Source organism: Sinohyriopsis cumingii, chromosome 15 (genome assembly GCF_028554795.1).
Source record: "Sinohyriopsis cumingii isolate HCF-2022 chromosome 15, ASM2855479v2, whole genome shotgun sequence".
NCBI lineage: Eukaryota > Metazoa > Mollusca > Bivalvia > Unionida > Unionidae > Sinohyriopsis > Sinohyriopsis cumingii.
In genome coordinates, this window is record NC_142975.1 from 66,825,373 (window position 1) to 66,839,498 (window position 14,126).

A 14,126-nucleotide genomic window follows, 5' to 3' on the forward strand; every position below is an offset into this window, starting at 1 on the left:
TGCTACCTTAGCTTCATGAAAACTTGAGATCATATTTACATCTCGTTTGTCATGATATTTCACCAGTAGCAAATTGTCCTTTCTGCAAAAAATACACTCACCCTGGTTTAGCTTTTTTTTAACCTTCATTGCCTCTGCAACACCTACTCTATTTGTTCGCAAGGTTCCACATGCAGAGGTATTTAGCAACTCAAGTTCATTAAAAAGTTCAGGTGATGAATAATAGTTATCCATATATACTCTGTGTCCTTTATTCAAAAGACTAGACTTGCAAAGCAAACCAATCACAAGTTTTGTTGTTTTACTCAGCTCATCAGTGTTTAGTTCTAGTCCTTCACAATAACTGTCAAGGTCTCCACCTGTTTTACCATCATAAATGTGGTAGCCAATACAATATCCACTGCTTGCCTCACACACCTGGAACAGCTTTATGCCAAACTTGTTAGGTTTGGCAGGGTTATAAACTCGAAATTTCAGATGACCTTTCCAAGGGCAGGTAGCTTCATCAAAACTGAGGTTCATATCTGGTGAATAAACCTCAGCAAATGCTTCAGTTTTTTTAATCATTGGGCGGATCTTGTGTAAAGTGTCACCTTGATTGTTCTCGTTGTCTGCCAGGTGTAAATTGCTCAAAATAGCTAGAAATCTATCCCTACTCATTTTTTTGCTGAAGTATGGGGTTGATATTACATAATCAGTAGCCCAGTATGAATCGAGATCAGATTTATGTACCAAACCCATTGCTATAATCAATGAGAAAAAGAGTTTTAGCTGCTCAGGTGTGACAGGCTGCCATTTTTTCATGCGACTGTTCTCCTTCAAGTCTGCCCCATGAACTCTCTGATCTGCATAACGATTTGTTTGATCTCCTATCAAATGCAATAACACGTCATCAAAAAAAAGTCTTAAGTAGTCGATAGGTTCACTATTTGCCATTTCAACATTTAATTTTGAAGTACCCGTGAATGGGGGCATGACAGGCATGCCATCTTTTCTTGTCCAGCCAACATGTACATCTGACTCCAGTTCCATGTTGATTCCTAGCTCAAAATCACTCACGGACATTTCCATCAACACTTCGCCAGCTCCAATAATTTCCTCCTCCTCAAATCCTTCAAAATCATTGTCATCACTATCAGAATTCAGTATTTGTTGATAGAAATCACCATCGTATTCAGCGTCAGCCATTTTTATTTGTTTCAGGTACCACGTGCTCAAAAGCGAGTATTTGTAAAACTTCTTTGCTCAATTTTTAATAAAGTACAACAGAATGCTTGTTCCGGGCCTTTATAAACCAATCAAATATAGTTTTACAAGCAGTCATGGCAAGTTGAATAGGACACGTACATTGTTGCCTACCTGGAAAACGACTTAAGTCGCGACAAGCACTAAGAGACCTTGAACATCAGCGTGACTATTGTTGCGACTAGCACTTTAAGGGTTAACTGATGGAGGTGAAGTGCTGACATCAAATTTAAACATGCAAAAAAACTGTTTTATGTAATGATTGGTAGCTATGGAAAAAAATATTTAGAGTGTTCTGGAATGGGTTATTCTACTTTTTATTTCACTTTGTACTCGTATCAAATGCATTCCATATCACTGGGTGGAATGCTTCTCTGAAAATAAGCACTTCCTGACCATGACAAGACATATATAAAGGATCATTTTTCTATTATGATTTTTGTACAGAATTTCAGTGCATTGCTTGTTTATATTTGTCAGGTTAATTAGCTAAATAAAATGTATCATTACACATATACATATTTACATGCTATTCTTTTCAGGAGACCATGTAAAGATATACTTCAAAAATAACTTACAGAAAGACCCATTTTACAGTATGTAATGTTATTTGTTATTGAAGAATAACTGCAAAAGGCATTCTATACTATTTATTAAATACAAGTCATCAGTACAGCTAGGAAGAGGAGTAAAGACTGCCCTGAAAGTATTTTCCCCCATGGAACATAAACCCTAGCGAATGTATAACATAAACCGGCTGTTGGTGTGTATCAGTCCTAATCCAGTGTGGAATATCTGATTAATTTTACTGTCAAGTGATACTACAAAGCTAATTAAAATAAGGCTTACACTACACAAATACATATTGGAATATCTGAGAACATCTCAAAATAAGCCCCTGATTTCTGTTTTCGAAAACAAAACTTTAGAAACGTTACTCTTAAGCCTGCTTGAGACTAGTCCTACAGTGTAAGACATGGCACATGTTGGTTTTGTTTTCGTACTACATGTAAGATCTGACGCCCAAAACATAAATATCTGCGTCAAGGTCTTACATGTAGGACTAGCCCGAGACCTGCCATAAAGTTCTATTAAAACTGTAACGTATGTTGACAAATAAATTTTGCTTTGTAAAACGGGGATAATCTACATACCATTCTATTTTAATCAAGAATACATTATAATAACAGCTATGATCGTTGAACAAAACCGTTGTGCGAACGCTAGAGGCGTCAAACACAGTGACATCTTTAAACCAAAAATGTGTTACTTAACGAATTTAAATAACATCATGTGCACGTCTAGGATAAATACTGCTACAGATCTGCTTTTGCATTTTACATAGCAATTATTGGCCATGTATTTCCTTCATTGATAATGTTAGTAAATTAAAATATCAACCTGTGTATATTCATTCACAGTTGGAAAACCTGGAAGAAATTCTCTAGTTTCAGTACTGCCACATGGTTCTGGTTCCGCCATTGTCATTTGTTGGTTGGTTGCTGTTTTTATGTACCTCCGCAAAGTAACCGGAGCAGCCAAATTTGGGTATACAGTATTATACTACTCATGCTGAGGAATACACACAAGGTATTGCTGATTAAAATCAATTATAGTTAAGCTTTATAGAATATCTTGAGTTCCATGTAATTAAAACTAGATGAATCTAGCAAATGCAAATAACAAACTATGGATATCATCTCAATCTTGATTATATAATTCTGTGTGTAAACAAATTGTACCATACATTGTCAGTCAAAGAAAATTGCTTTCAAATTTTTTTATCAATACCAATTTGAAATTATGTCAAGTTTGTTTAGAGAAGATTCATTTTGAGTGATATTAGTTAAACTGATATAAAATTCCAATCACTGACATACACTTCTTGGGAAGAAAAAAAAACTAATTTTGTAATTATCCTATCAAATACAAGTAGTTGTATTTATGCTGATGCTAACAATAGTTTTACTTTGATTTTTGGTCAACATGTAACTGGGGCACTTTGCTCTGTCTTTTTATGCCTTTGCAACAAAAAGTAATCTGTTTTTCAATATATGTCAAATTAATAGATTTCAAGACTTCTTCAATACAGAGATCATACTTCCTGACGTGTACTGAGACTTCAGACTGTATTAAAGTGCTTCTGGCCTAGCTACCTCTGGACCCTCATTATTTTAATACTGTGTGTCATGTAGACCTTTAATAACTACCCCTTTACCCTCAGTAGCCACTGACTGTGCACCCTTTGAACGATTAATAATCACCCATAGACCATCACTGATGCTGTGCATCCTGTGGACCCTTAATAACTACACTTGCACTTTCAGTATTAAAAGACTGCAATGTGTGGACCCTTAATAACTATGGATCCTCTATTTTATGAAACAATGAATTATGGAAATGTACATTTTCCCCAACACGTTCTAGGGAAAAAAACTACTAAGAAAGATAATTACACAGAAAAGAAAATTAATATTTATAACTTGTAGAAGCTAAAATTTACACGAGACAAAAACAAAAAAAAATTTACACCAAAGATTTATTATACCAAAGTCTTATTAATTTTACTTCTATGCTGTAATTTTAACCCTCATATTGGCCTTACTGAACATGATCTCCAAGAACTATTTCATGGTCTCTTTATTGTTTATTTGAAAGGCCTTCAAGCTAAGACACTATCAAATTTTCATCAAATTCTGTCAAACAGTACTTGAATAAAAGTTTTTCAGAAGTTATAACTTTTTGTAATAGCAGCCATTCTTGATGGCAGATTGTTATCATTTGTGCAAGGATGCTTTCTATCAAATTTCATAAACTTTTACTCTAGCAGATTTTGAGAAAAACTTGTTTGAAGGATTTTGTATTGTTAATAATGGCAGCCATATTTAATAATGGACTGGCATCACATGTAAAAAAATTATGCAAGGATGTTTTCTGTAAAATTTAGTTAAATTCTGTTGGTTTTTGCTATAGTTTAATCAATGTAATCGTAGTAATGGCAGTCATATTTTCTGGTAAATCAGCATAATTTTACAAAACTTTTTACTTGCTCTTTGATCTTATGACCCTAAAATAAATCAAGTTCTCTCTCACCACTAACTTTGGTAAAGGTAATAAGCAAGGTTAAATAACTGAATTTCTTGTATATATTACATTTTCTTCTTTTTCTCAGTGACTTGGACCTTTGACCTTTTGACCCAAAATTTGATAGTTTTTTTTTTTACCCTAACTGCAAGCCATTCATAAAGTTTGGTCTAGGTCTATAATGCAGTGAAATGTGTATTAAATTGTGAGCCTAATCTTTGTTCATGATGTAAATAGAATACTTACATAGCAAATGTTTCTCCATGATTGTGTGTGTGTGTGTGTGATTTGAATTTTTAATGTAGCTTTAAACAAATTTCAGTCATATCACTATGATATTTGCAGTGTGGCATTTTTTTAGTGATGTCTAGCACTGGGGCATAATACTACACACATGTAGCATCATGTCCCACCCAGTTACATTATCCTGACACCAGGCCAACCAGTCCTAACACTAACCTCAATGCTGAGTGCTAGCAAGGCAGCTGTTAGTACCATTTTTATGAGTCTTTGGTATGACTTGGTTGGGGTTTGAACCTGTGACCTCCCACATCTGAGGTGGATGCTCTAATCACTAGGCCACAGGAGCAGTTTCCATGAATATAAGTTGTAAAGAGAATGTTAACAAAGCATTTGAGTTTGAAAAATTCTTGACCCAATCTCGTTTAGACTCAAATTTTTCATTGGAATGATTCACATCTAGGTCAAGTAAAAATGTGTCTAAATAGGGATTTGATAAACAAATAATTAATTCCTGTTTTATGTCAGTCTTTGGGAATCCATTTTTATCAGATTTTACTCTTGTGTTCAGATATAATTTGAGAGGAATTATTTAAAATATTCATTATAATTACTAAAGTGCTCATTCACTTTTGGATTTAAAGACAATACTTTGGATTTTTGTGATTTCATTTAAAGACATTCAGGACTGCATCACTGTGTTATATCAGGACATTGAAGACTGTTGGAATTCATTTGGAACATTCTATATTTCTGGACTTGTGAAAGGACAGATATGATTATTTGGGATTTATTTCACAACACTATCTCTTGAATTTTCATATTTATTGTTGCAAGAAAGAGTTTACTGATATTATTTAAAATTGTTCGGTTCCACATACCTTCTGTTACATAATTTAAAACAAAACAGAAATGATGTTGTGCAGAAAATATTTTCTTCGTTTAACTATACTGACTTTGACCTTTAACAACAATATTGATAGCATTCTCCCTTATTCCACATGTGAGCCATCAATACATTTTGGTTACTGTGGATGATGGAGAATTCAAATTATTCTCCAGAAACTCTTTTTCTTCCTGCAGTAAACCTGATATAGACTTTCTACCTTAACTCCAAAATCAATAATTATTTTCCTTACACAACATGCAAGCCATCCACAATGTTTGGTAAATGTAGATCTGGAGAACTGAATTTATTGTGCAGATATCATTTTTCTTCTCGAGTCAGTGGCCTTTACCTTTAACATTTTGACCCAAAATCAACAGGATACTTCCCTTTCCCAACTGCAAACCATCCACAAAGCTCATAAATAATGGACAACAAAAGTTACAAAATACAGATAAGACAATAAATAACTGACAGATGGATGGATCATTGGTAGGGCAATACCATTAAAAAAAGAAACGTTCCATCTTATGGCAGGTGAATAAAAATCTGATTTATTTCGTAAGCAAACACCACTCAACACACCAATCCCTGTTAATTTGATAAAACTGATTCTTTTGGTCTTGAGACTGTGGTCGGATTTTTGTATTGTAATGCATCACTGTTTGTCAATTCCTTTCTTGACGTCTGTCATTTTTGATGCAGTAATTTTTTTCTAATAATAATATAATAATAATAATAATAATAATACTTCTGTGTTTTGATTTGCATGCAGCATAGTTAGGTCCTAAAATTAATGGTACTGTAGTGTTGTAAGAATCACTTCCAAGTATATTCATGTGTTAGAATGCCTCATCCTAATTGCTTATAACAAATTTCAACTAACTACAAAAAAACACTTTTTTTTTTTACAGATTTATCATAGTAACATTTTCTCTACACCTAGACTGAAATGAAAAGCAAAATAATTTTGTGGAATTATAAAAAATATAATTTTGTGGGCAAGATAAGAAGGCAAAAATAATGACTTGCAGTCTGCAAGTGGGTGCAAATGTATAACATCCTCTGACCATTCAGATTTGGTTAATAGTTATACACCATACTTTGAAAACGAAAAATGGACACTGCTTAAAGTATAGATTCGCTTTTAATTCAAGTCCAATTGCAAACTGTACAGACCCAGAACCACCATCACAAAGTATGCTGGCAGATCTGGATCTACAGAGTTTGTTTTAAGTAATCAGCAGAACAAATAATATAGACCCTGATATGTTGGTGCATTATGCGGTGGCATAACAGGGTCTATTATGTTTGTGGTTGGAGTTGTCTTGTAAGCAAGTAAATACTGTAGGTTTCTGGTCATTGAAAGGTAATTGTTGTCCTCATCATTTTGTCCTCTTGGAGGTCACTTAGAATTCTTGCATTTTTTATTTATTCAAAATGCTGGTATCTATAGGTGCTTCAATTTTACTGAGCTTGCTGGCAAATTAATTGGACAAGAATTCTAAATACGAATTAAAAAAGGTAAAAGGACTTCAATGTTACTAGACAACTTACCAAATTTGTACCAAAAAAATTAAACTATTTTGTTGCTCAGTCTGCACATGTTCTGAAGTGCCATTATTATCATTATTATAGCAGTGACAGACAAAAACTAGGTCTTTTTAAGAATATGGTTTATTTATTTATAGATAACACACTTATCATGTGTAAACTTATCTGTGATCACATCCAGACATTTATGATCTGCATGTTAATGGAATATTCAAAGTTTAGAATTGCTAAAAAAATTATAAAATATATTTTTGTGCATTTCTTCAGATAAAAAGAAAAATTAATTTTTATTCTCAATCTAAAAGCATCTTAAAATATTACATTCACAAATGAATTACAAGTACCATGTATGATTTGAACTGTAGCAATGAGAACCCCATTTAACTATTAATTAACTCGCTGAGATTGATATTATAAAAAATTTATCATTTCTTGCTTCAAATTATATTATTCACCTGTAGATTAAAATCTCAATTATTAAAACAGAACAATATGCTATCCTTCAATACTGTTTTACTCCTCCAATTTTGATAAGGAAAAAAATCCCAATTCCAGTTTGTGTGGTCTGGTACTTAACTTTTATATGACTAATAGCAAACTGAATTACATCTGAATATTCAAAAAAAATCTCAAAAGATAAAACACATGAGGAAGATTTGTTTTTACTATTTCTTTTAAATGCATTCTTATCCACCAAAACCAATTCCAATATATGCAACCAGAACATGACTAGTATTATTCACAATGGCGGTTGTACACAAAATCTTTGAGTTGAAGACATTCATTTTAACACTCTTCTCTTGTAACAAAGTGTGAGAGTCTTCTATCGTCTTTACGATTAAAATTTTTATATACAAGTAATTTAGTTCTAAATAAATGTTTTTTGTTACATCATTGTTGGCAGGTTAATAAATAGTAATGTGCTTCTCCATACTTTTGACAATTCGGATGATACATGTAACTTATTAGAGCTATTTCTAATTATGAGCAAGATATTCCCCAATTTTCTGAAAGCGGTATGTGTCTGCCTATGCTGTCATGTCGCTGTAGTGTTCCATTTGTGTCTGCCTATGCCGTCATGTCGCTGTAGTGTTCCATTTGTGTCCGCCTATGCCGTCATGTCGCTGTATAGTGTTCCATTTGTGTCTGAATGGACAAGCATATAAACAAACTTTATTTTTAAAATGATGTTTGAACATTAAAAGACAAGAAAATGAGATTTGGACAAAAATCATGTCCAAAGACATACCAGTACAGAAAATATGGTATAGCACAGAGAACTGTCCACATGTGACCTAGACATGAATACAAATCTCTAAAAATAGTATCAAAAAATCTATCTTAAGACATCTATTAATAGATTATTCCATAACAGTTATGTGGATGAGAAACTAGTGTTGGGAATCAGACCAAATTTAATGATTGCTCATCAATGCCATCTAACTGATCAATAATCAATAAATAATTACTTTTTACACAAGATTTATTGCCAAAAACTGGCCTATTTGTCAAAATACATGAAAACTGGAATAGTGGGAATGGCAAAGAACTGAATATTTAATAAAACTGACAAAATAAAAAGTAAATTAATCAGAAGTTAAATGCCCAACAAGCAAATAAACTGATAAATTAGAACAGAATTATAAGGGCTGTTCCATTAAAACATACATAGGACCCAGGGAAGGCACTTTTAAAGTGGGGTACTCACCCAAAGATGCAATTTATAAATTTCTTATCATTTTAATATGAACTCTGTGAAATCAAAGTACCCTGGAATATATTTTTTAAAAACTGCCTTCCCCAGGTACCATGTATTTTGTAATGGAACAGCCCTAAGGAACTATTTTCAAAGTTCTTTATTATCTTCTTTATACTAGACAGAAGAAAAGGAGGCTAGAAAAAGAAGAACGCCCTGAACCTAGTTTACATACTCGCTTATAAATTGATTCCAACTGCAAAATGCTCTGACTCAGATCTCCCATCATGAACTGTATCAGATGATCTTGGCCTATGCATTTTGTTACAAGTAATCAGTAGAATTAAGAATATAGGCCCTGGTCTGCTGGTATATTGTGATGGCAGATCAGGGTCTATGTTGTTTACAGCTGGATGCAACATACTTAACGATCTAGTTAGTCCAATTATTTGCAAGGATAAATGAACAAATGTCTTCTAACTTAAAGTCACATCTTCACATTTTATATTATACATCACAACAAAAAATGATCACAGTGAACAAGAGCAGGGGTAGACAAATCCACTATTATTCCTGGGCAATCAACTTTCAAAAAAAAAATCCACTGTTATTCCTGGGCAATCTGCTTTCAAAACAAAATCCACAATTATTCCTGGGCAATCAGCGTTTAAAACAAAATCCACTATTATTCCTGGGCAATCAGCTATCAAAACAAAATCCATTATTATTCCTGGGCAATGAGCTTTCAAAACAAAATCCACTATTATTCCTGGGCAATCAGCTATCAAAACAAAATCCACTATTATTCCTGGGCAATCAGCTTTCAAAACAAAATCCACTATTATTCCTGGGCAATCAGCTTTCAAAACAAAATCCACAATTATTCCTGGGCAATGAGCTTTCAAAACAAAATCCACAAATATTCCTGGGCAATCAGCTTTCAAAACAAAATCCACCAATTATTCCTGGGCAATCAGCTTTCAAAACAAAATCCACAATTATTCCTGGGCAATCAGCTTTTAAAACAAAATCCACTATTATTTCTGGGCAATCAGCTTTCAAAACAAAATCTACTATTATTCCTGGGCAATCAGCTTTCAAAACAAAATCCACAATTATTCCTGGGCAATCAGCTTTCAAAACAAAATCCACCATTATTCCTGGGCAATCAGCTTTGAAAACAAAATCCACAATTATTCCTGGGCAATCAGCTTTCAAAATCTAATTGCACAGCAGATTTGTGTAGCTGCGCAGTAAATTACATGGACTGCCCATGAAATTGTACAACTATTTCTATTTATATATTTGTATTAATTGTATGAAAGTGTCTGTGTACATGCTTGTGTGTCTATATGTGCATGAATTCACGTCTTTGTCAGAAGACAAAAAACTAAAGCAAAAATCTCCAGAGAAACAATTAAAAATTTCTTGATTGAACACATGGTCTAAATAAAATGTCTGACACAAGTTGTTACGTTACATATTTGAGATCTTAAATTGTTATACAAAATAAAAATCCACAGAAATAACACAATATCAAACTTAAGATACCAGAATTTCTTATCAAATGATCAACAGTCCAGCTAATGGAAAATGTGTCTACAGAGTAATTTGTTTGAGCTCTTCAATGCATTTATAATTAATTTGTCCTGCTAATGGAAAGTATCCATATAAACACATATTTAATCTATTTGAAATCAGTAAACAATGGATTATCAAACAATGTCCTTATTTATTTACAGTGGCTTGCTGTCTGTTAACTTTCTAGTTGACTGCTCTGGTGGCCTAGACCTCTGTGGGTCTAAGGCAAAGCCCTGGTGGATGGTCTCTAAATGTGAAAATTCAAGAGCCAAACATAACATTCAAAAATGGGATTGTTTGATATATTATAAATCAACATTTACTTTATATATATATATATATATATATATATATATATATATATATATATATATATATATATATATATATATATATATAAACTATAACCAAAATGGAATGAATGAATGTAACACACAAATGCAAACAATAGCTCTATGAAACCTATTTTGTTGCATAAATCCTCAAGTCTCTTTCAGTTAACAAAACTGCTTACTCTAAAAGGCTGATATTAAACAATTTGATTCACTTAGTCAACGAATAATATTTTCTCAGTCTTAAATCTGTTTGCATGCACAGCTTTTGTATGTTGACCGCCTTTAATGTTTCAAAGTCATTCTCCTGTTCTCACAATGAAAGTCGATCACCATATATACACTGTATAAAGCTGATAAAATAGAGAACTCATTTTATACTTTACATGACCAGAAAGCCAGGAGAAGTAGACAGTTATGCTTTGAATTTTCAACACGGGGGAAAAAGAATCGTGCTGTTCTATTAACCATTTATACATTTGTAACTGTACTGAACTGGAGAGAAAAAAAGATAAATGCAGTTACTGTCTGTGAATTTAGCATGGGCCAAAGACTACCAAGGCAAGATAATACAATGAATTATGTTTAAAAAAAAAAGATCTTTCTATAAAGCAGGGGTGAGGGGAGAAAAGAGAAAACAGTGGTAGAATGATATGCATGGTGGCACACAACTGGCCAAGGAGTCTCACTCAGTTCAGTGCCCTCTATCCAATTTCATTCCAATGACGCAAATGTAGGAATTGATAGCAGTGGAATATAACGACTGGGTCAGATGGGTTTCCATAGAGGGCACTGAATTATGAACTTCACAATTCAGAAGAACACATCCATGGAAACTTCTGTTTGTTCACTCAACAGTAAATCATAGGTTTAAATTTAGTATCACTAAGTTTTAATTTTTTTCTACTCAATGCTTTCCAACCAATTTAACACCTGACCTGCCCCCCCCCTCCCCCCAATCAATGGATTTGCATGATTTGGAAGATGAACCTGTGAGGACATTCTGAAGTGGGAATTTGCATCATATGATGGAGAACTTTCACACACACAATTGATATATTACTAAGTTGCACCTTCTCATTAGTATACAAGGATCTCCCTACTCATTAGCATAGAAAGCTCTGCCTACTCATTAGCATAAATGTACTTACACATTATCTTACAAAGATTTACATACTCATTAGCATAGAAAGCTCTGCCTACTCATTAGCATAAAGCTCTACTTACTCATTATCTTACAAAGATTTACATACTCATTAGCATACAAAGGTCTCCCTACTCATTAGCATATAACTAATGTATAATTCAAGATCTGCTTGTAAAGGTTTCATACATACTTCAACAATAATAATGAGGGTACATGGAAAATTTTATAATTTGAAATGTGTTCACTGAAAATGGATGCCCCACCACAGTTCCTTAAAAATGGTCTGTATACACATGTTAATCATGGTGTGGCAGATGGATGGATGGACAAAAGACTTTTCACCTTATTACTGGTGTAATGGACATGAAAAGAAAACAGGCCTGCAATAGTAAAGTTGTCATGACACTGTAAATGTTATATAGTTAAAACTACAGAGGCCCACATTCACTGTACATGAAGTAAACTTATGTAATGATTCACACACAACGTATGATCAGATTGGTTGGCACCATGCTGAAATTACCAACAAGGTTGGTATTGTTTGAGCAGGTCAAGACCTTCTTTGCAGATAATGTATTCTGCAATGAAATGTTTTTTTCCCCCAATGTCAAACAATAAATGATGCACAGGTCAGTTACAGCAAAAATTTTCATTATTTATACACACACTTGCTGGTTATAGTAATTTGGCCATATTGTCAAAATTAATGTCATTACACACAACAAATTTGTACACCTGACATATTCAGAATGAAAATTGTGACTTTACATCACTTGCATATTTATTTAGAAAAATAAGTTATGACTGTATGGTTCAAAGTAATGGCAGATTTTGTATTAAAAAAACTGTTTAAGGTGTCATTTATGTATACAGTATGTACATTTATTTTCAAGGTCTAACATGCTACGAATTGTGTTATATACAGCCTCTAAATTATTCAGAACTGGCAATTTTATTACTCTTTATTACTCTTCACACCATTATAGATAAATGTCAGCTAAAACATTAATGTGTTTAATATGAAGGATGCAGAAATGTTCTATCCTCTGGTACCTGTCCAAACTAAAACTGTTTTCAAAACTTAAGAGCATCTACCTGCAAAATGGCATAACAGATAAAGAAAGTCTAATAGGAAATTGTGCGAATTCCCACCTATTCCAATAATATTGCATCTGTCTAAAGAAATCTAATGTATACACATAATAGCAAGCTTCAGGTGACAATCTCCTACACTCTTTCATCATCCATGGCTGCCTGTGCTGAAATGTCCTAATATGAAATTTTACATAACCTACTTTAGACCACTGGTGGCCTAGTGGTTAGAGCATCTACCTTGGAAGTGGGAGGTCGTGGGTTTGAACCCTGGCTGAGCTATACCAAAGACTTATAAAAATGGTACTAGTAGCTTCCTCACTTGGTGCTCAGCCTTAAGAGGTTATTGTTAGGACTGGTTGGTCTGGTTTCAGGATAATGTGACTGGGTGGGACATGATGCAACATATCTGCAGCATGATGCCCCAGTGCTAGACATCACTATAAACTGTCACACTGCAGACATTGTAGTGATATGACTGAAATATTGTTAAAACTACATTAAAATCCAAAACACACACACACACACATAACCTGCTTAACCAATGACAGTAAATGCGATTAAATTTTTCTCACTACTGCAACCCAACATGACATTTAAATTCTGTTTGAACCAGAAAACTAAAATGTATGGATCTTAAATGATATCAGAATCAGCCAATTAAAATTTCTTTTACAAATGTAGTCATTGACTTTTTGCTGCTGCTGACATATTTTTGTTATGAATACTCCTGAAGGGGCCCTGAGTGGCCAAGTGGTCTAAAGCACTCTCCGTTATGGATCACTGCCATCTCACCTCTGTCTGCGCCAGTTCGAGTCTCAGATTCAGCCAATGTGGGTATGTGAGAAAGCTTGCCAGTAGCTTCTCGTGGGTTGTTGGTTCTTTCTGGGGGTTTCCCCTGGTTCTTCCTCCACCATGTATAGCCTATCGTGTGCTGAAAAATGGCGTTAAACCCCACAACAACAACAACACTCCTGAAAAATGAGAAAATGTTAACAAAGGCAGCCACAGGTGACAAAGAAGCAGAATTGATTGTTGTTTTTGCTTCCTACTAACATGTATACAACAAATATGCTATTATCTGTGTGGATATAAATCTGACATTCCTGGTCACTATTTCTAGCCACAAATGTAAAAAAACACCAGAACAAATATCTTTCTGTTGAAACAAAATGACCCACCTCTCCAATCAATATACTTAAGTAATGACCAAATTGACATTTGTTTTGGCAAAAGCACAAAAACTGACTCTCATGAAAGTAAATAAAT

General features: G+C 33.7%; 1 protein-coding gene across 2 annotated transcripts in view; it reads right to left on the reverse strand.

Annotated features, from left to right (window-relative positions):
• Positions 1–2,741, reverse strand: part of LOC149781978 (exosome complex component 10-like) — a 65,104-nt gene extending 62,363 nt beyond the window's left edge. For both annotated transcript variants that reach the window (XM_089936164.1, XM_089936163.1), the window contains exon 1: positions 2,647–2,741. In XM_089936164.1, the coding sequence (XP_089792290.1) occupies positions 2,647–2,733 (87 nt within the window). In that variant the 5' untranslated portion in view covers positions 2,734–2,741. The remainder of the gene's footprint in view (positions 1–2,646) is intronic.
• Positions 2,742–14,126: the final 11,385 nt, after the last annotated feature.